This window comes from Setaria viridis, chromosome 8 (assembly GCF_005286985.2).
Source record: "Setaria viridis chromosome 8, Setaria_viridis_v4.0, whole genome shotgun sequence".
Lineage (NCBI taxonomy): Eukaryota > Viridiplantae > Streptophyta > Magnoliopsida > Poales > Poaceae > Setaria > Setaria viridis.
The window spans coordinates 22480939-22504019 of record NC_048270.2 but is presented as its reverse complement, the minus strand read 5'-3'; the positions used below and the strand labels follow the sequence as shown (position 1 = coordinate 22504019).

General features: G+C 44.9%; 5 protein-coding genes across 5 annotated transcripts; 4 read left to right on the top strand and 1 right to left on the bottom strand.

Moving 5' to 3' along the window:
• Positions 1-2021: 2021 nt before the first annotated feature.
• Positions 2022-2402, top strand: LOC117834379 (uncharacterized). Its single transcript, XM_034713974.1, has one exon. It carries the CDS (start codon positions 2022-2024, stop codon positions 2400-2402), a length of 381 nt encoding a protein of 126 aa, XP_034569865.1.
• A 3236-nt stretch (positions 2403-5638) lies between these two features.
• On the top strand, positions 5639-6866 carry LOC117834378 (protein ALP1-like). Its single transcript, XM_034713973.2, has 3 exons — positions 5639-6019; positions 6101-6326; positions 6418-6866. Exons 1-3 carry the CDS (start codon positions 5639-5641, stop codon positions 6864-6866), a joined length of 1056 nt encoding a protein of 351 aa, XP_034569864.2.
• A 498-nt stretch (positions 6867-7364) lies between these two features.
• On the top strand, positions 7365-8405 carry LOC117834377 (uncharacterized). Its single transcript, XM_034713972.1, has 2 exons — positions 7365-7751; positions 7848-8405. The coding sequence occupies exons 1-2, from the start codon at positions 7365-7367 to the stop codon at positions 8403-8405; spliced, it is 945 nt and encodes a 314-aa protein (XP_034569863.1).
• A 2258-nt stretch (positions 8406-10663) lies between these two features.
• On the top strand, positions 10664-11299 carry LOC117834376 (putative cyclin-dependent kinase F-2). Its single transcript, XM_034713971.1, has one exon. It carries the CDS (start codon positions 10664-10666, stop codon positions 11297-11299), a length of 636 nt encoding a protein of 211 aa, XP_034569862.1.
• Positions 11300-11782: 483 nt separating this feature from the next.
• Positions 11783-22952, bottom strand: LOC117833115 (protein transport protein SEC24 C). Its single transcript, XM_034712507.2, has 23 exons — positions 21879-22952; positions 21082-21312; positions 20898-20972; positions 20719-20817; positions 19650-19761; positions 19235-19362; positions 18830-18949; positions 18103-18183; positions 17472-17549; positions 17253-17345; positions 17033-17087; positions 16492-16568; positions 16277-16348; positions 16110-16193; positions 15234-15353; positions 15079-15147; positions 14616-14693; positions 13557-13695; positions 13219-13383; positions 12992-13137; positions 12723-12902; positions 12447-12567; positions 11783-12326 (listed from the first exon to the last, which is right to left on the bottom strand). Exons 1-23 carry the CDS (start codon positions 22815-22817, stop codon positions 12220-12222), a joined length of 3369 nt encoding a protein of 1122 aa, XP_034568398.1. The 5' UTR covers positions 22818-22952; the 3' UTR covers positions 11783-12219.
• Positions 22953-23081: the final 129 nt, after the last annotated feature.

Here is a 23081-nt window from a genome sequence, read left to right as displayed (position 1 = left end):
CAAGCCAACCTGGGAGCTATTTTCGCTAACCTGGAAAACCTTCCAGACTCAGAGCAACTGCAGCAGATCCGCGTGCGTCTCCACGTCACCAACGCCCAGATCGAGGAGCGGACCCATAGCCGGTCCGCATACTCCCGGTCCACTGCTACCCAGCACTCCCAGAGCAAATCTAGCCAACACTGAGGCAACCACCGCACGGGAGGTCAACTGGAGCCCATCCGAGAAGAAGAGGTGGAGCGAAACGCCAACCCACCCGCCAACGACGACCATCAACACAGGAGAGGTGATGGAAAGGATCGCAACAGGAGAGGCGATGGTGAGGACCATGGCAGACAAGGTCGCCAATGTGATCTTTGCAAAGAACTGCATGACCTACGTGATCATCGCGACCTCAACAATTGTCACCAGAAGCGGGAAGAGGCCAAGCTCCGCCACCATGCCGAGTACAATCGTGACTATGGTGCTTCTAGACTCAACCACGACGCGGAACGAGAGGACCGCTAGCGCTAAGAAGATGAGATACGTCGCTGCGCCGACTACGACCACATGTACGGCGCCCCTAAAGACGCCTACGCACCACCTAGGCGTGACAACGGTAGACGCCCCAGGGCTCCACCCGTTGTATACAACCTTGAGGATGACGCTGACATGGCGATCGATGGTTTTGCCACCTTCACTCCCAACCTCAGGGCTGTTGAGTGGCTGGCCCCCTTTAAGCCAGCCATCAACGAAAAATACGATGGTCGCTCCGACCCCACAATTTTGCTCAAGATGTACAACACCACGGTGAAAGCCGCCCATGGCACCTACGATCAGATGGATGCCTACTTCCCGATGGAGATGGGTATCATCCCGCTTCTGTGGCTGGCAAACCTCCCACAGAACAGCATCGACAGCTAGGGTCAGCTCGCTAGAGCTTTCACTAAGAACTACCAGCTACTTACAACCAACCTGGTAAAATGGAGAACCTTGGCCAAGTCCACCAGCGGAAGAATGAATCTCTTTAAGAGTATGCCAACTGCTTCTTCGAGAACCGCAATAGGCTGGTTGGCGTCGAGGACCACGACATCATCATGGACTTATGCTCTGGTCTCATGAACCACAATATGTTCTACAAACTGTATGAAGCTGCCCCCAAGACGGTCGGGCAGATGATGAAGGTTGTCAACACCTAGGCCGACATTGAGCAAGTGGTGCAAGTGCAATTCCAGGGCGGCAAGAATCACCAGAACAATGACCACGACCAGCCAACCCATGATGAGCACCAAGCATGACCAGAGTATTCCTGCCTTCGGAAAAGGGCCCCCGAGGTCCTCAGTGCTGAAGGCGACCCCGCTAGGCCAACCACCTTCCTCCAGGAAGACTTTGACGGCACCCTCAATGCTCTATGCCCCTTCCATAAGGACGCACATCATAATCTTTGGGACTGCACAGTCCTCAAGAAAGAGCTTGGCGCCCGGTGGAGTACAAGTGACCCCGCCGCAACGACTACCGTAGGGAAGATAGCAGGCATGATAACTGCCATCGTGACGACCGCGATAATCGCGGCGACCATCATCGCGATGATCGCTACCACGACGACCGCGACTGCCGCCGTGACGACCACGAGGACCACCGCTGCGATGACCGCGACAATCGCCGACACGACGATCAGCACAGGGAGGAGCGCCATGATCAGCCAAACCCAGACGCCCACTGGTCCGGCGCTGACCAGAACGGGGAGTTCCAGCGGCCAAACTTTGAGGTCAACATCATCGTGGGCGGTCCCAAGGCTTTCTGCAGCAACCGCAAGCAGAAGCTGCACCAGCGAGAGGTCCACTTTGTCTCCATATGGCCAGTCCAGTATCTGCGTTGTTCCGAGTAGCCCATAACCTTCTCCAGGGAAGATCATTGGGTACACATCCCAAATCCCAGGTCCTACCCGTTGGTGGTCTGCTGACTATAGATCGGGCCCTACTCCCCAAGATGTTGATTGACGACGGTAGCAGGCTCAACATCATCTTCGTCGAGACCTTAAGCGCATGGACTTTAACTTCACACGGCTCCAACCCTATGAAGAGCCCTTCTACGCCATCGTGCCCGGAAAATGCTCCTATCCTATTGGCCAAGTTGTTTTGCCGGTCACCTTTGGCATGCCCAACAACTACCGCACAGAGCACCTCACCTTTGACATGGCCAACTTCAAGACTTCATACCACACCATCTTTGGTAGGCCCATGCTGACGAGGTTTATGGTGATCCTGCACGACACCTACCTCATCATCAAGATGTTGGCTCCAAATGATGTCCTCTCCGTCTACGGCGATGTCAAGACTTCGTACAGGTGCGACACGGAGGCAGTACAGCTCACTAAAGCCCTTGACTACTCAGCCAAGGCCACCGCCATTCTCATCAAGGCCTAGAAGGTGGACAAGGACAAACTCACGATCCCAGAGATGGAGCCGACACCCACAGTGCTGCAGCCCAACCCCAAGGTCTGGAAGACCCAAAAAAGACGACCCTCAAAGGGTCCGACCTCTCCACCAAATAGGAACTTGCACTATTTCGAGTTCATATCTCCTAGATCCATAATCCAAATTATGCTTTCCATATGTTCAAATCGAAGCCCTCGACAGTGGCTACAACTTTGTTAGTCAAACTTTCTTAATTAGAGGTCATTTAGGTCTTCGAATCTGCACCGAAAGATCAGACTATTTTGGGCTGCGCAAATATCTCTAGGGTTGAATTGATCTCATGGATAACTTTCCAAAACATCAATTTCTTCATGCTTAAGTCTCCTTAGCCCGAGATTCATTGAAAATTGAGCTCGATTCCTTTGGGCTTACGCTTCTAGGTGGGCTTTGTGCAAATCATCCAATTTACCTTGTATTTCCTGTCATTTTGCAATATGATCCAAAATACAAGACATGCAATAATAGGGTTATTTCAAGTGCCAAGTGACGGGTTAGTATAAGAATATGTATGAAAACACCACAAAGTATGTCAATAACGAGCGTCAACAATCGCCCCATGCTTAAACCTTGCTCGTCCTTGAGTAAGTCCAGGATACTTGCTTAATCAGGAAATCAGCATTGCCCTTTGATGTCATCCCTGCACTCAGTTATACATAACAAGAAATATTACTCTCTCAAGTATTTAGCATTTAAAGTTCAAGTTGTGACCGGCTATTTTTTATCATGGAAGATAGACTAGCAATAAAGAACATGCCACAATAAAATAAATACAATGCTCTTGAACTTAAGTGAACTTCAGGCATTTACCTTATTCCATCATGAAGAGTTTTTCAAAAAAATGCAACTATGGAGGTAATTAACAGATTATTTGCTCAGTACAATTTTGGTTTTAGAGGTAATTAACATATTACCTTCAGACCTTTACCCTTACAATGCTCTCTCAAGGATACTTCACTGGTGCTTCATGTATTCACAGATTATTTGCTCAGTACAATTTTGGTTTTAGAGGTGAATCATAAAAAAAATTCTCACCAAACGTGAAGCAACTATGGAGCACCAGGTACGGAAACAAAATAAAGCAAGTCCAACAAAATAAGCGCGAAAATTGTCCAATGCAGTGTCTCGCGGTGTATCCTTCACTATGGAGTAATATTTATATTACTAGTAAATTTTAGGTGGTCATTGGAATTTGGAATCACTAGTTTGCAGCGAATGCTTTCAAGTTTTGCAACCGAGACGCACGTATTACGTACTTCCTCACTTCTCGTATGGGTTTGGGCTTGCTGAGGGCTCAACCTGGGCTAGCTCGGCCGTGTAGCAGCATATTCGAGCTGGACCTAGCAGAAGTTGTACTCCGGCCAAGCTCGAAGAAAATCAAGTAGACCTGAGACGGTGACGATAGATTTCCAATAATTATGATATTTCTGTTTTCTTAGTTGGGTTCGATAAAATAAGATTATAGTTTAGAACTACCGGTGTTTTGTATTCACCCTAATCCACGACCGCTCGCGCACACTTTTATGTTCACTTTCTATGCAAAGTCACCATGATGTGGGTGCCATCAGACAAGCAATGTGCAAAGTGGAATGAGAAGGCAGTCGATCTGAAACTGTCGTGGGCCTTGCCCTTCCCCCTTGTAGGGCTGGACGAGTACACTAATCCTCCCATCTTCACAAAGCTAACCAGATGCATTCACTCAAACATAACTCAACAAAAGCTCCTGCACACAGCAACAACGAATTGTTGTGCCGACTGTAGAGCAAGATTGCCAAAAGACGAGTCACCAAGGGCGTGTTTGCTTCCCCGTATATGGCTCGGCCTGGCCCTCGGGATACAACGTCGAAGTGATTGGATGCCTGTATTCGTACCTGAGCCTGGCCCTCGGCGTGCAAGACAGCCCCCCGAGCCTGGCTGCCGGGAAATGAAAATGGATTCCGTTTCTTGGCGGCCTGGCTCGTGCGGGATGCGAGCGCGCCCTCGGTGCCCAGAAAAATGGCTCCTCAGATGCAGGCGGGAGATGCGGGGGCGCGCGCGGGAAGCTAGGGTTACCGCCGCCCCTTTCGCGCCTTCCATCCGCGCTATATCTTCACCGCCGCCGCCCCTCTCCCCATTCTCTCCCTCGCACTCGCCCTCTGCCTCTCCGCTGTGAGCTCTCCCGCTTCCTCGTGTCCTCCTCTTCCTGCTCGTCCAGATCTGAGTGGTGGTAGCAAGTGATGCATCTTCTCTTACTTGTGCTCCAGATCCACGGTGTTTGAGGCTCGATTCAATCGGTGGTTGACCTTTCGCTTCTCCCTCTCTTCATTTTCCGCAGGTTTGAGGTTCGATTCGTCGGGGTTTCGTGGCAAAGAGAGCAGGTAACCTGTAATCCGTCGCAGATCTGGTGTTGCTCCCTTTCTCCATTGGTTTTTTTGGGGTCCTAATGTTTTGAACATTTGTAGGGTCGGATCTGTGCTGGTGATTTCGTTGGAGGTAAAAAGGCAAGTTTTTTCTTTTAGGGTTTCGGTCTGTTGTTGTTTCTCCCGATTGGATCTTGCATGTTTTGATAGTAATCCCTCTCCCTCATGTGCAGATCTGCCTTTATCTTGCCTTAACCGTTGAACTCTTGAAAGCCCTCCGACTGTTTCCTGAAGGAGCTAGCGGTAACGATTTTTTCCAGTGAGCCTTTGTCATTAGCCGATGATGGTTGCTTACTTACTCTGGAAACTGAGCACATGTTCTTAGCCGATGATGAATGCTTATTTACTTGCAACAGTGAGCACATGTTCTTAGCCGATGATGAATGCTTATTTTCTTTCAACAGTGAGCACATGTTCTTAGCCGATGATGAATGCTTATTTACTTTCAACAGTGAGCACATGTTCTTGGCCGATGATATTACGTTATAAAAATGAAAACTGAGCACATGTCCTTATCCAATGATGCATTCTTATTACACTGATTTACCTATATGTGAGCACTTGTGCATTAGGCGATGATGCAGTTTTTTTTCCTGACCCACTTGTTGAATGCTCAAAATGATTTGTTGTTTTGCTGAGACATGCTTTGCATTGTGTAATAGATGAACCCTGTCGACCAGAGATGCATGCTTGTGATAAAAGCTGCTGCTTTTGTGTCTGTCATCTATGCATACTTCATGAGTAGGCTCAGGGTGGCCTATAATTCACAGACTCATTATATATGCCCCAATGAGTGCTATGGATGAGGAACGCCAAGCCAACCTGAACAAAATTTTTAATTGTAATGACATAGAATGTGTGAACATGTTGCGTATGCGTAGAGCTCCCTTTTTCAACCTGTGTAACCTGCTTAGGGATAGAAGCTTGCTAAGGGACACAATAAACAGTACTGTGGAGGAACAAGTAGCAATGTTTCTCCATGTTGTGGGACACAACCAGAGATTTAGAGTAATCCACCAAACATTTAGGAGATCCATGGAAACAGTAAGTAGGTATTTTAGAGAGGTCTTGTATGCTATTGGTGAGCTGAGGGGAGAGATGATAAGGCCACCATCAACTGAGACAGCACTTAAAATCAGAACAAGCCCAAGGTGGTATCCTTATTTTAAGGTAATTAAATGAATGTAAGGTTTACCTGTACCTAACTACAGTCCTGACCAAACTTTAATCACAAGTCTTGCTATAATGTAGGACTGTATTGGTGCAATAGATGGTACTCATGTTCATGCTAGAGTTCCAGCAAAGATATCTGCAGCATTCAGGGGTAGGAAGCACTATCCTACTCAAAATGTGCTTGCTGCAGTTGATTTTGATCTGAGGTTCACTTATGTGCTAGCTGGATGGGAGGGATCTGCACATGATGCACTCATTCTAGCTGATGCTCTAGAGAGGGATGATGGGTTAAGGGTTCCTCCAGGTACTTGTAACAGAAACTTTTAGACAAACCACAAATTGGGATTTCACATAACCACTACAACTGATTCTTGGCTACCTAATTAATTGTTTAGGTAAATTCTACCTAGTGGACGCTGGCTATGCATGTCGTCCTGGATTTATGCCCCCTTACCGAGCCACTAGATACCACTTGAAAGAATATGGTGGAAGAAATTATCCTACCAATAAGAAAGAGTTGTTCAACTTGAGGCATTCAAGCCTAAGGGTCACAGTTGAGAGGGCATTTGGGGCTTTAAAGAATCGATTCCATATTCTAGACAACAAGCCCTACCACCCATTCAAGACACAAGTCAAATTAGTTCTTGCATGTTGTATTCTTCATAATTGGATAATTGGCCATGGTCAGGATGAGGTTATTCCTGATGAAGCAACATGGGAACCTAATTGTAGTAGTACTGCACCTGCTGATGGTTCTCAGACAGATGACAATTTAGATTGGGGTACAAGAAGGAATGAAATTGCAAATGATATGTGGAACAATAGGGGCACCTCTCATGTGTAGAGCTTGCTGTTTGTGTGCAATGATCAACTGTTGTTCTGTTAGCTGAGCCAATGCACTTGTGCAATGATGATGTAATAATATGTTGTATGAACAACTAGACTGAGGCTATGGACATGTGCAATGATCATTTCATCCTCTATTTCTTTTAACTTGACTGAGGCTAAGTACATGTGCAATGATTATTTATTCCGTTGTTGTTCTGTTACCTTCACTGAGGCTAAGTACATGTGCAATGATTATTTATTCCACTATTTCTTTTACCTTCCCTGAGGCTAAGTACATGTGCAATGATTATTTGTTCCACTGTTTCTTTTACCTTCCCTGAGGTTAAATACATGTGCAATGATGTTGAACATGCATCAGTTACATTCTATTTTTCCTGATCATATGTCAATGAGTTTGTGCAATGATGTTAAGCATCCATCAATTACATTCTATTTTTCCTAATCATATGGCAATGGGTTTGTGCAATGATGTTAAGCATGCATTTCATTAGGGATGGCTGAGGAGGTTGGGGTGATTGATCTGGCAGTGGCTGATGAGGTTGTCCAGGTTGCTGGGGCTGGTGCAGAGCAGCGCCCTAGGGGTGCTATGCGCTGGACTAGTGCCATGTCTTCCTTTGTCCTGCGTCGTATGTGCCAGATGATTGAGAGTGGTGTTAGAACAGACAAGGGCTTCAAGGAGGTCCACCTGAACCAAGTTGCCAAGTACCTGCAGGAGTTTAGTGGCAATGAAGTGTCTGGTACTCAAGTGTATAACCACTTGAGGAAGTGGAAACAGAGATGGATGAGGGTGTCCAAGCTTAGGGAACTAAGTGGTGCCCTTTGGATTGAGGAGAATTGCATGATCAGCCTTGATGAGGAGCACTATAAGGGACACATCAAGGTGTGTGGGATGCCTAGATCTTCGTTACCTTGTTCTTATCCTGATCCTTTAGTTTTATTTCTAACATTTCTAACTAATCATACACACTACAATTAGGCACACCCTAAGGATGCTGAATTTCTGAACAAACACATTGAGAACTACAAGGAGATGATGATCATTTTTGGCAATGGGTTGGCCACTGGCAAGTATGCTATGGGTTCTAATGAGGCTCTAGGTAGCCCATTTGACTTTATAGATATCTCAATCAAGACTGAACCATATGATGAGGACAAGGCAGCAAGGTGCATTGATGATGTTGCTAAGGTCTTTGGAGAAGCACCCAAGGATACAATAGAGGTCATTAGTGGTTCTGGTCCTAGCAAGAAGAGGAAGAGGTCTGTCCTCACTGAGGAGGACCATCTGGTGATGAGCAGTATGACTGAGGCAGTGAGGGATGTTGCTTCTGCTATCCGTGAGACCAAGGTTGAGGTGTTGAACCCTGATCTGTACAGTGCAGTGATGTACATGCCAGGGTTCAGTGAGGAGGCTCTGATCTGTGTTTTCTCCCATCTGGTTGACAACAAGGCCCAGGGTGATGCCTTTGTCAACATGGCTGAGAACCACCGCGTCCTTTGGCTAAGGACATGGCTTGCCAAGAATTCCTACATGTAGATCCCTCTACATGCTTCCTGACTGATCTATCTTTTGCATAGTGACTTCTTTTGTGCAGGATACACTGACTGGAGCTTCAAACACTTTGCTCCATTTCTTTTGGTTTGACACAGCACCCTTAGGTTGTGGCTGGTAAGTATGGTTAGGTTGTGGTCTTAGAGAGGCAGAGACTGTAGTTGGTCTGTGATGTATTTGATCAGTCAGTTACATTGCCTATGATGTCATGGACACTTGGTCATGGTTGCAGTTATTCATATGGCATTTATTTCATGTGTCTGTCATCCATTACCTTCTGTGCATGATCTGAGCACAACTCATTGCCTTTATGAGGTCCTTATTCAGTTATGTATGAACTGAGCACAACTCATTGCCTATTATGATGTCCTTATTCTTCTGTGCATGATCTGAGCACAACTCATTGCCTATTATGATGTCCTTATTCATTGGAGCATGATCTGAGCACAACCCATTGCCTATTATGATGTCCTTATTCATTTGTGTATGATCTGAGCACAACTCATTGCCTTTATGATATCCTTTTTCAGTTGTGCATGATCTGAGCACAGCTCATTGCCTTCATGATATCCTTTTTCATTTGTGCTTCATCTGAGTACAACTCCATTGGCTGTTATGTTTTCCTTTTTCAGTTGTGCATGATCTGAGCACAACTCCATTGCCTGTTATGATGTCCTTATTTATTTCTGCATGATCTGAGCACACAACTCATTTGTTTGCATTGTTCATTGATTAATTTTGTTACAACTCACATTGTATTGCTGCATTGTAACTAATCTAGGACTTCAATTATGACTTGGTATGTTGTGTTCTATGGCCGCAAAACTGGCGTCTTCTCCACCTGGAGGGATTGCCATCAACAAGTCAATGGCTTCAAGGGAGCCTGTTTCAAAGGGTACAACACTGAAGAACAAGCTTGGGCTGCCTATCACAACTAACATGTAGATCAAGCCCCTCCTCAGTTCAAGGCCGACAAAGAACTAAACAAAACAAGCACACCAACCGAGATAAAAGGGTCAAGAGCCTTTTATCCCGGTTTGTAATACCAACCGGGATAAAAGGGGGTCATTTATCCCGGTTGGTGTTTCAAACCGGGATAAAAGGGTCCCCCAACGAGGTCACTGGAAGGTGGCTGGAAGGGGATTAAATCCTCGAACCCTTTTATCCCAGTTGGAAACACCAACCGGGATAAAAGGGGGTCTTTTATCCCGGTTGGTGTTTCCAACCGGGATAAAAGGGTCCCCCACGAGTTAATACAAAAGGATAGTATCCCCTACATAGTCAGATGTGGTGTGTAGGTGGGATGGCAAGGAAGCTACGCCCGAGGCTGGAGGTTGTGGGTTCGAATCCCACGAACCGCGCACGCGCATATTTCGCGTGAAAAATCGCGTGACTTGTGACTTGCGCGTGTGGGGGGGCCTCCTGGGAGCTCGGGAATTTATTTTTTTTTTTTGCAGCGCCGGCCGTGGGTGACCCCTTTTATCCCGGTTGATATTACCAACCGGGATAAAAGGGGGTCTTTTGTCCCGGTTGAGTGACCCGGGATAAAAGATCCCCCTTTTGTCCCGGTTGGTTTATCCCGGATGCATTTTCAGGATCTTTGCACCCTACCAACCGGGACTAAAGCCCAATTCTCTACTAGTGCCGGGCCCACATGTATATAAGCGTTAAGCGATAAAGGCGATCCCACACTCCCCTCCCTCCGACTCGCCTCCGACTCCTCTTGCTCTCCCCCGCGTCCGCCGCTGCGATCCACCAGACGACTGCCTCCGCACAATACAGCGCCGCCGCCGACTTCCATCCATCTCCGCACCAAACAGCGCCATCCGCGAGTTCCACCTCATCCATGGCGGCGGCCGTGAAGCGCCTTCCCTCCCTCACGGAGGGCAAGCTCCTCGCCTCACGCCAGCGCCGTCGTCTTTTCGGGGACTCCGCCCACTCCCGGCCGTGCCCAAAGCAGCGAACGCACCATGCGCCACCGCACTAGGCAGACTAGATTCGTACAAGCGCCTGAGGAAGATCGGCGAGGGGGCGTTCGGCGCCGTCTCGAAGGCGCGCCACCGCCGCACCGGCGAGGTGGTCGCCATCAAGTCCGTCCACGAGAAAGGCCGCGGCGGCGAGGCAGCGGCGCTGCTGCGGGAGGCCGTGCTGCTCGCGGCGTGCGCCGCCAACCCCGCCGTGGTAGCGCTCCGGGAGGTGGCCCGCGGCGCGGCGGATCGGGGCCGGAGGACCTCCACCTCGTCATGGAATACGTTGGCCGGAGCCTCTACGACGTCATCAGCGAGCGCTGCCGCCTCAACCTCCCGTTCAGCGAGTCGGAGACGCGACGCGCCATGGCGCAGCTGCTGGCCGGCGTGGGGACGATGCACGCCCACGGCATCGTGCACCGCGACCTCAAGCCCGGGAACGTGCTCGTCGGAGAGCGCGACGGCCGGCTCAAGATCTGCGATCTCGGCCTTGCCAGGTCCGTCGCCGCACCGCCGCCGCTGGACGCGGAGCTCGAAGGCACGCCCGGATACATGGCGCCGGAGGTGCTCCTCTGCGAGAAGGGCTGTGGAGAGCCCGTCGACGTTTGGGCGCTGGGGTGCGTTATGGCCGAGCTCGTCGCCGGGCAGTCGCTCTTCCCAGAAGACGACTTGTGCAAGCAGCTGGTGAATATCATCTACCTCCTAGGGATCCCCGACGATGTGTCGTTGATGCCGCTAGGCATCACGGCGGCGGCGATGAGCAAGCTGCGGGACAAGGTGCCTGAGGAGCGGCTGTCGCCGGCGGGCTTCGACGTCCTTCGCGGACTGTTGCAGTACCACCCCAAGGACAGGCTCACCGCCGCGGCGGCGCTGCAGATGCAATGGTTCAGTGACGATGCTACAGCGATGTGAAGATGGACGTCGGCGTGTCGGGACTGTAGTGTTAGTTGCTACTTGCTAATGTATTCTAGATCGTTTGCCCTGTATCAGCCAGTTTATATTTGATGACGATGCAGTGAGGTACTGTTTAGGTGTAGAATTGTAATGATCTTTAGATTGTGGTACTAACTCTATTTTAACTGAATCTGAAATTCATATTTGTATGCACAGCATTCCCATTTAGTTTCCAAAGACTTGCTGATGAATCCTATTGAAAGTTTGTTAATTCAATTTCGTAAACCTTACGAATTCATCTGTAATTTACATATTGCATGTGTTATGCAATTGGCACATGCAACCACTCCGCCTGCGGCAAGAGACCCCTCCTATTCCATGTCCTTGTGAAATTGGATCCTCAGATAACCTTGTGAAACCAGGACAGCCATGACGCATTATTCCAATAAGATCGCACTGATGAAACTGCATCCAGCAAAGGTGTATAATTCGAGTCAACAGTTCACAGATCACACCAACTTATATTCGACAATGTCAACTGTTCGAACAAAAACTCCGAAAGTTATACATCTGATTCATACTATAGCTAGATACAGTTTTATCACTTAACTTCTATAACCTTCCTTTAAACATGGTACATCCCCTGTGCACAAGAGATAAATAGGGAGGATGCACAATGCTAACGAAAACACAAAAACAGAGCCTTCGCACTCCACACCTCTCATCTCTGTATACAACATGTACCACCCACTCCAAAAACGGTGCTGCAAACACCACAGGCCTCAATGCCTGCAATTCTATTTTCCGAGCTAACTTGATGCTCCACCCAGTGATCTGGAATCGCCGCTTCTTTGCTGTATCCTTGTGCGGAAATATATCTCCTTTTGGTACCTACAATGCCACCTACTTGCCAAAATGTTACAAGGGGACCAGGCCTCTCACGTCATTTTGCTTTGGATTTGCCTGTGCACATGCACAAGGAACTCAACGTAGGAAAAGACGGCAGGTGCCTTGTCCTCTATTAAAAATGATCGGAAGAAATCGCCTGCAGGGACCAAACGTTCATTTAATCAAACACAACACCTAGTGGGTTTTTTCTTCTTTTTGTATCAAAACCCCAGGGGTTAAAAAAAACAAAGTTCACTGAGTGGTTCAGAAGACTAACCAGATGGCTCGCCCCTTCTGCATAGTCTTAGCCTCAAGTACGAGCATCTCTGGCGTCTTATTTCATTTACAACTTCGTTAACCTTCCTCGAGAGTTCGTTGTCAAATTGCTCCAATACCAACTGCAAGCAATTCATTTGTCAGGTAATTAGTGATGCAGTAATGTTGCATACCCTAAATTTCTGGGGAGATCAGCAGTCCATATTGTTATACGCTAGGCACACAGTGCTATGACAAACCAAAAGGCTTCAAGAGGAGAAACCGCAGATAGACTTGCCTGGACTGGTAATGCAGCCAAAGAAGAGACGCCGAATATTTGTTCCAAGGTGGCTGGATTTACCATATTTCCTACATAAATTAGACCATCTTCTCCGTTTTCCAATAAATAGACCCCATCCTCTTGTACATTTTCACTATTGAGCATAAGGGGACTGGGTATAAGAGAATCATCATCAGCCTGAAAGAATAAGTCCGAAATTTAGATAATTTTTCCCTCAAGGAAGATAAAAAAACTGCCATTGCTGTAATAAGCAATGCAACTAGTACCCTTGATGTGAGATCATGGATCGGAATCAATCTAGGGAACACCAGTGGAACAGCTAGTACTACAGAAATTGAGGAGACAAGAGACATCCAATAGGAACGTTCATCCAAACGTCCATCGGTTCTCAAGCCTACACTTTTGACCAATGCTGAAAAAGAAAGTGAAAATGTTAGTGGAACCAATGGACGTGGAAGAAACAATGTAAAACACTCAATGGGCATAATCATACCTAAAGTATACAAAGGCAGCAGTTTTAGAGCCTCTGGGAGAATCAACTGCCCCGATGAAGTTACAGACGCACAGTGTTTGCGGTAAGATTGCAGAATATTTATGCATGTATTTGTTGCTTCATCCCGAATACGGGGTAGTGGAGATGTCGGGATGCCATTAGCAGCTGTATGGTGCAAGAATGTCAGTATCGTCCATAATATGCCATGGGTGACGAGTTTGAACAAAATGGTATCATTCAAGGTACTTTTGCTTAAGACATTTTATCAATAAGCTGAATAATTATAAAGCCAGAAAAGGTGAACAAAGTTATATTAAAAGGATCTTCACTGTTTTTACCTTGCTTAAGGAAGCAAGCAAATTGTGTCTCCAAATCAGCATACCGGAAAAGGTTGCTAAGCAAACTTGTGCATGAAAGTGAGAGGTTTATGACTCGGATCCTTCTTTGCCCATATACAGTAGTATAGAGAAGTGCACACTGAAAAGTGCCAGGAATAGAATGTCAAAGCCATAAATATTAAGTAAACACCATTATAGCAACTAATCCAACACAAAGTCAACATCCATGCAAGATGAATCAACTATAGCAGATACGAACTAGACATGACAAGTGTACTAGTCTTGAAGATACTAAAGTCCTCAAATTGAGACATCATGATATTAAAATGCTTAAGATTAAACCTAGATGATAGCACAGTTTCAAATACTACAAGCAACCAGTACAACTAAATCATCAATGGATGGAAATAAAGCACTACTGCAACAGTTATGACAAGGTATTTTGATAATTTATAATATGATTGCACTCAGCTACAATAACTTTCTTAAGAAAAGGTCTGGATTTTACTCTCTTTTTTGCGATTAATAGATATTTCAAAAGAATTTTCAAAACTTAAAATCATTATGCATCAAAAAAGCAAATGCTTCTTACACACTAGTTTGTATATAGTAGTTACTCTATTTTGGGTAAGTAGATGGTTTTCATGGGTCAATTACATATCTTGAGAAGATACCAGCACAGCTAAGTTCTGGTCCTAGTATTTCTGGGCCAGTGCTCCTTGTGGTTCTCATAACTAAGTTAGAAAGTAGCTTGGAGCCTTGGACAAATGCATGCAAGTGACAAATAAGTACAAGTAACCAGTTTACCAAACCCTAGCAAAAAAGGAGACTAAGTGCTAATACTTGTGGAATACATGCTGCTAATTCAGTATAGCAACTATTTTCCAGCTCAACGTGAAACCTAAGCATTTCTCATGGCATTCTCAACTACATAATGACTTCAGCACCTGGGGACTAGAAATGCAGGGAAAAAGCATCCTGAGAAAAACTTGTTCTAAAAAAAATAGGCACATAACCATGGAAAAGTAAAGAGGAAAATCCATTCCATCTCATTATTACCTGGAAGCCACATTCCGCGTTTTCTTGTAACTTGTCATCATGCTTAAATGTGACCATCACAGTTTTGTCAGAATCAATCTGCACCCACATAAAATCTTTTTTTAGGATAGAGAATTCAAGGAAATATAAAAAATGACATAGGGACAACTAAAGGAACAAAAACTTCGAGAATGCATGAATAATGGAATAAAGTATGTAATAATAGTTAGGAACATGATTTACATGTGTCATTATCTAAACGCAATGCCAATGCAATTTAAGTCTTCCTTCGATTCTAAAATAGTGATGTGCTTTTAGAAGGTTGGTGTAGGTAATTTCAGTAGCAATACCATCATATATATATTTCTAATGTTTATCAAAGCAAATTAATGTCAACATTAAACTATAGAGGCAAAGCTTCGTATCACAGTTGATGCAGATAATATTAAACCACATTTAGTGTACACCAGTATTAAGTACTGACCGCTGGAAGATCAATGTCAGTAGGAACACGCTTGCAGAAATTGCCAAAATAGTCCTGAACTTGGAGACCCTGGTGTAAAGTTGTAAGGAAATAGTCACATTCAGACTCTTTAACATATAAAGTGCTGAGGAAAGATGATCTGAGATTAAACCCACCTGACTGCACCTGACACGCATAACAGCCTCAAAACCCTGGGGTCTACTGATATTCCATCTAAGATCGTTGAAGAGTTTGGCTGGATCTGAAAGAGCAGAAAATGGATAGTAGTAGTAGACCTGCAAAGAAAAATTAAATATTGTAAAAAAATTGTCAGAAATAATCATAACCTAATGAAAAATGAAATATAGAAGTAAAGATGCATTTCACAGTAGGGGCCTCCCCTAGACCCATACAGCATATCCCTAAAAAAACAAAATGTAGGGCCCTGAGATATTAGAATGTCACTATTTTTTGAATGGATCAAGACATCCAAAAAGACTGAGAACATATCATGCGCACATCTACCTCAAAGAAATTCAGTAACATGGAAATCGTAGAAATGAGTTAATGACCACTTTTCATGAATATTTTGTTACCTTTGTATTTTTCTCTCCTAGGTATAACAATATTCATTCCACAAAATCTGTCACTGGAAACTATATGGTTACCTAGTCAAATATGCACCAATGGTTTTCCCTTGAATATTTAGAGAACATTTTGCTAGTTCTCTAAGTGCATTTCAGTTATAAGCTAATATCCAGGCAAGACATGCCTCCCTGTACATGGCAAGGTTGCTATGCCTAGTGGACAAGTGCTCATCACATCAGAAAACAGAACCCCAACTATCATCAGTGATTTACAGTTTACAAACCATGAAACCAACATAATCAGTCAATGATCCAATGTAGATAGCAAACTTCGATCAAGACTATATATCCAATTATAAAGTCATAAATATGTTTACACTTTCTAGAGAACGATATACTATTGTTCTAGATAAAAAAAATGCATGCCTCTTGTGTGGTTTGCAAGTAAATAGGGAGAATGCCTACCCGGCCACCTGTAGTCTGGGGCACAACAGATATAGAAGCAATATCAACATAGGATTGTGTGGTGAGGAATACATCCACAGAGACCTGAAAAGAGGTGAAAAATAATGTCACTGCAACAAGCCTCAAAACCAAGAAAACAAAAAACTCAAGCGCTTAACATATCATGCCTGATATTCAGCAAATTCTAACGCCATTGTCTTGAGAGTATTATCAACAGGCTGCAACAGTTTATGGGCTTCCTGAGAATCATACAAGATTATTAGAGTGTTAACTGAGCATTCCCAATAAAATGAACATGTGCTGTTAATGAAACAAATATATGGAAGTAGATCTTATTTGTATTTTTAGTGAAGGTAAAAAAGGTATATGAAACAATGAATACCTTATCACCAGTTGTAACATTTGCTCTACCTTCAGCTTCCCTAGCAGATAAAGAACCAACCCCAAGCGATGGAAGTACTGCCAACAATGCAAATTGATAACAGATGAGGATCTAAGTTTGAGAAATAAAAAAAAAGTGAAATATCCCACAGAAGGTATATGGGGTAAATTAGCAGCAATTGAAACCTTAACAGGCAAAAAAAGGACTTGAATCTACTTGCACGACTTGAAGTAAAAATGTCATTTGACTTATGAAGTCTAAACAACTTATGTGGCCAGTGTACAGCACTAGAGCCATTCATGTAGCACTGCCATCCCAATCTGGTACTAATGACAGGTAGAACTTCCTGAACTAGAATATACCACTTGTTACAAAGGAACAGACAGATCAAATTCAAACATAGTGAAAGTATCACTCACTGATTAAGCCAAGCATGCATATAGAAAACCAAGTGCCGAAGCAAACCAATGAAACACTTAGCAGTAGTTGGCAAAAACATAGTTCTTGAAATTAGCTTATCTCTGATAGTTAACAAGCATACCTGATTGGAAAACAAGAAGTTTTCCACCGGTAGATTTAATCGCCAGGAAGCCAGCCTGAAGAAAATAGAACAAGAACAAAGTTACCCAATCAACCATGACAGTAAAAATCTGAAACAAGAATTTTTACTTTGCATAAAGATGATGAATTTGATCTGCTGCTCAGCAAGACCTAATGCCAAGTGGAAATAGAACTAGCACCCATAAAACGTAAACCAGTACCTTCATAGCTGCTCCAAAAGCAGAATCAGCAACCCTATTATTTTCAAACATGTTCGGGATGCTTTCCAACAACTGCTCCAGATTCTCCCGGCACTGAAACCACAAAGGAAAGGTTGGATCATAAAAAAATGTTTTCAGGAACAATAGGTTTCTCTAAAAATCCTTATCAGAAAATGAAATAAAAGGCACTGCCAAATTTCAGCTGCTACAAATACAAACCTCGGAAACTGGGAGAATAAGATCTGTCTGAAGAGGTGTATATACATCTTGAACATCAGGAACGATGAGCATCAAAGGCTGCAAGGGAAAGAAGTTACTTAGACGATTCACATATGTAAGATTTATGCAGAAACAAAGTGTACTAAAAAAGAAAAGAGATGGCATAAAAGACAATGAAAATGATATTTCTACACACACATATATATATGATCCATTAACAGCCAAAAAAAAGGCATACAATAATTCTAAACTAAAATATAATCAAATGGAGAAACAGAGTTACCAATTAATTCAAGAGTTTCACTCCCAAAAGTGAAAAAGGAAAACTGAGACAATTAACATCCCCACTATTTCAGGGTCAGAATCGATACGTTTTTGCATAAAAAGAAGGGTCAGAATGTGATTGCTTTGCTCTGCTGCCCTGCGCAGCATAATCTAATTTGTTAAGGGAATAACTTTCCATTGAGAATTGATGTTATGGATCCAAAATGGCTGCTTCTACAGGAAAAACCATGGCAATGCAAAACCAAAACCCAAGTTCTGATGCTGAGGGCAAGTTTAAAGAAAATGCAAGTTGCAATACAATGTCTAATGTGCATTCAGAGCACTTCTGTTAAGATAATGTGAATACCTGCTGCTGAGCACGTTTAAGACTGTAGAAATGAATCGCAGAATCAAATGTGGCAATTCCAACCATTGTCCGAGGACCTTCCTACATTACACAGAAAAACAGTCAGCGTCGCAAATCAAGTTTCATTTCATAAATTATTTTAAGAAAATTAATCGATCAAGTCTGCCATTATGTGTGGTCAAATGTATTTGGTCTTTGAACAATAACGTTTACCCCATATGGATACATTGATATGAACTCTTGGGAATGGGATTGTTGGCTGTGAAGGCTCTATCATCTGTAGGCGATGCTTTTACTTAAGTCAAGCCAAACCATCAAAGAGATGTTCACTCCATATTCTTGATCAGTCATTGTGTCATTATGTAGGTGCCAAAAATCAACTAGATACTCTGTTCCTAGAGTAACAGTAGATAAAACAAAGAGAATTGAACCCGAAGTAGCACAATACACCTATAGCCTATCTATCAATACTAAAAACTGATACTAGAACAAATACTCAGAATTAAAGCATTTCATGTACTATGACTCATAAAAACTACAATTTTCACCCGGGCATTATATAAGTTATATTTATACATGAAAGCATACAAGACCCTATAGGGAGAGTTACAATTGTAGATAGTGCTGCAGTTCAAATTGTCACTATGGTAGTCATGATTAAAAAAGACATACAGTGGTTTATATGAGTTCCTGAATTCTACAACAGAGTCCAGTACACATAACTTACCGGCAGATCTGAAATAGCCTGGGCAATAGCACTGCAAGCTGCAGCAGTTGCACCAGTTTGTATAGCATTCATGGAGACGTCAATAAGGAAGAAGTATACGGCAGGCATTGGATCGCGAACCTGAAAAATTATTATGATGGGTTTTCATTGAATAGTATATGCAAAAGGCAAAGCAAGCAAGAAACTAAATATACAACAGAGGACAGTGGATTGCTGTATAAAACTCATTTTTAATAGCCTACTAGTCCAAGTTCCATAATTTGCTGGTTTCATAACCAAATAGTGGAGTGAAGAAATATAAATAAGATTGCATCACATAGAAGATACGAGTTTCACACGGACTATTTAATGCAAACACTATGACGCAGATGTTACAAGGTCTTCATGGATTAGATAAGCACAAACCAGAAATTCCTTTGTAGCAACAAATTCAACTGTTCCTCTACATAACTCAGGCCTCTCATCAGCATCACGTCGCCTACCATCAGGCCCTAAGTTGCACATGTAGTCCCTAGGAGTATCATTTCTGAATCCTACAGAGTTTTGGATCATTATACGTTAAAGTTAGTATATGTAACATGCTCAATAAAATTAAAAGAAATACTCGCTGACAACAAGGATAACACTGATGCTGTAAGAACTTCATGAGCATATCATACAGGCAAGTTCACATTGTGTCAAATGTTTGTGTCATTTAAAAGCAGAGGCAGGTAGCAAAATATTAACCAGCAGCAATAAGTAGCGGCTGCCATATTATTAAGCTTTGACACATAGTATGAATTATAAATAAGACTGAAACCAATGCAGCTTAAGCCCTCACCACATAAATTACAGATGAAATGCCTCCCTTGATCAACAAATTTCATGAAAGGATTTATGTACGCTTTGCAACGAGAACACCGAATGGGTCCCATCTCTCCGAAGTCCACAAGCTAAAATATGAGGCAATGAGTTAAGCTTCAAACAAGGTAAACAGATAATTCTGCTAAGTAGAATTGTGAGTAAATTACATTAGAGTTTACATTCATGGAACTGCTGGAGTTGTTGCTACTACTTCATTACAGCTCCTCAAAATAAAATTGAATTGCCAAGTAACCTTAGAAAGAAACCAGCAACTAGAAGTTCAATCCATAAAAAACAAGCAACTAGTCGGCAGATTACCAACACAAGTGATTGCAATCAACACTTCTATACACCACTATGAAGATTAATTGAACATTGTGACCAAGAAAACAAACGGGTATGTTTTAGGAGTTGGACTATTTATGATCTAATGTATTAACCTACTATAGCATTCAAATTTAAAGCAAGGGCTTGGATATTGAGATCAACACCAAAGTTGACCAATTGCAGTAATAATCCCAACTTTTCTTGATCTTTGTGACAAGCCGCAAAAACCTAAGCTAATAAGGAGATAGGTGCATATAGTGCCAAAATGAGTGATGTTTGATGATTGATTACTCAGTCGACTCATTAGAAGATAGGTTCAGCCATATAACCTTCAAGATTGATTGTTGGCGTTGGCATCACCTAAGATAGGTTCAGCACTACTCTCTTGCAAGTGATCTATGCCAGTTAAGGCTACTTATGGTTGCAACTTACAACAAAATATAGCAAAAAAGTTTTTGTTGATGTTAGGTACCACAATAAATTCTTGCAGATGGAATTTGTATACTACATCAATTAAAGTAATACAAGTTCCAGTTTAGTGCCATTATCATCGCAACGCACTTATGCAGATATCATTGATATGATAGTGCTTCAAAGTAATAAAAAAACAAAAGTTGAGTTTATTACGGTGCCTATCAAACTGATCATCTATTTACAAAGTTCTCTGAGCGTGTGCAGTGTTTCCCTTGGTGCAAGAACAAAGAAGTGAAAACAAATACCTGAATAGGTTCCTCAGAAGGGTGAGGAAGAGCAAAAGGTTGAACCATCAGAGCTAAAGGCATGGCCGATGTTGTCAAGAGATCACCAGTACAAGGTATCTGATAGAAATAAATTAGCATTAGATCAACAAAGAAACAAAGACACCAGAGAATTACAAGTAATTATTCAATTAAGCTACCTGATTCACAGTGCATCGCATTAAACGAGGGCTACAGTTCCCAGTGTCCTTCACAATAAACTCACTAGATGCAGCCTGTGATCAATAAGTTACTCTTATATAAGAGGCAGGAACAGTTTTAGCCTGCAACAAAATCTTAATGAAAATATAACACCATTTACACGATTATAGCTCTAAGACATACCGGGGGAACGGTTGCTTGGCCACCTTGACGGGTCTCATAAATGATGACTGATGCTTCAGGTATTGGCCTTGGGATTTGAGTAGGATCAATTTTGGATGGGGTTGAGACCTGGGTTCCAGCATGTGGAGAATACGGCATAGTCGGGGTGCCAGGGGGTCCTAGTGTGTTTGGCTGCATGCCAGGGATGCCTGGCATTCCCATAGGTGGCTGCATAGCACCAGACCCAGCTCCCTACAAATAATTTTATAGAGCACGTCAGAAGTACAGCTTCGACGGTTCCAAGAATCATAATCATAAGAGTTTTAAGATTCAGTTCTTCACTTCCCATGTGCTATGAAACCACACCCTTCAATTAACTTTTCACACACTATGAAACCATAAACTTGTCAATAAATTAAGTTTCAATTTTTTGTCAACTCAGTATTTGATCATATACTCAAAAGAGTATTACTTCTAAACTATTAATCACACCACCCATGTATTCCAAATAAAATCCACATACCACTTAAGTTAACAAATTATAAACCATTGGAATATAATTTAATAGGAAATATAATATCTATCACACATGGTTACAGGTTCAATCAATCAACACAAGGTTCAAATAACCCAATTGAAAATTGTTGACAACTAGCAGATAAACACTCAAAAAAATGTCCTTATGTATGTAACATTATAAACACCATAAAAAGAGTAAACCATCACCACTTGCAAACATCAGCACCCCCTCCCTCCCAAATAAAAATCTAATCTTTCACAGGAGGATTTCAACATGCTCAAGGGAATGCTTTTATCACCTGAGTTTGCCATGACGGAGGCCCAAACGCCGGAGCATTTGCCCTGGGTGGTCCCATGAATGGCAGCTGCTGTGCCACAGGCGCTGATTGTGCAGCAAAGGGCGGCTGCACACCTGGCTGTGGACCCCCAAACTGCGTCTGGCCGCCAAACGGCGTTGGAGGCTGCTGCGGAGCCCCGAAGCTAGGTGGCATTGCCTGCGACGAAGCTGCCGCCGTCGGCCCAGGCTGGCCGGGGAATGTCGGCCGCGGCGCGCCAAACATTGGTGGTGCCGGCTGCGACGCCATGGCGGGAGGCCCACCGAACGGCAGAGGCTGTGAACCCGCGCTAGGGGGGCCACCGAACGGCGGCGCCTGGGACGCCGCAACGGAAGGGCCACCGAACGGCCGCGACGTTACGGCGGGAGGGCCTCCAAGCGGCGGAGACGCCTGCGACACCGCGGCAGGAGGGCCCCCGAACGGCGGAGGCACCTGCGACGCCGCGGAAGGTGGACCTCCGAACGGTGGAGGCGCCCGGGACGCCACCCCAGGGGGCCCGCCGAACGGCGGGGGCTGCTGTGACGCGGCACCCGGAGGCCCGCCGAACGGAGGCGGCTGCTGCGACACTGCCCCCGGCGGCCCGCCGAAGGGCGGCGCGGCGGACGGCGCCGCCGTTGCCATCGGCGCCCGCACGAACGCCGGCGCGGGAGGGCTGCCGGGGAAGGCGGGCCGGGCCGCAGCCGGAGGCGGAGGTCTGCCCGGGCGCGCGGCGAAGGGCGGGGGCGCCTGCTGCGGCGTGAGCCCGCGCGGCGGCGCGCCGGGCGGCGGGGCCGCCGCTCCGCGGGAGATCTGGAGGTTGGCGAACGCCCCCGGGAGCGCCCCCGCGCCCGGCGGGCCCTGCGCGGCAGGGTTTTGCGCCGCGAACGGCGGCGGCTGCTGAAGCCGCTGCTCCGGCGACGCCATGGATCGCGTAGGGGATCGGGATCTGCCGATCTGGGCGCGGCCGGCTCGGTTTTGGGAGGAAAGGCAAGGGCGTCCTCTCGTGCTCTGCTCTGCTTCCTTTCCTTCCTGTCTGTCAGAGCATGGATGATGGATCGATCGAAGCAAAGCGTTTCGTGCGCGGCCTGGTCCCGTTTCATGCTCGTGCCGTGCAGGTGGCCTACCACCGGGCGCGCCACGGTCTCGGCCGATGGGCCCACATGTCATTGAGGTAGATGCCCTGGTCGC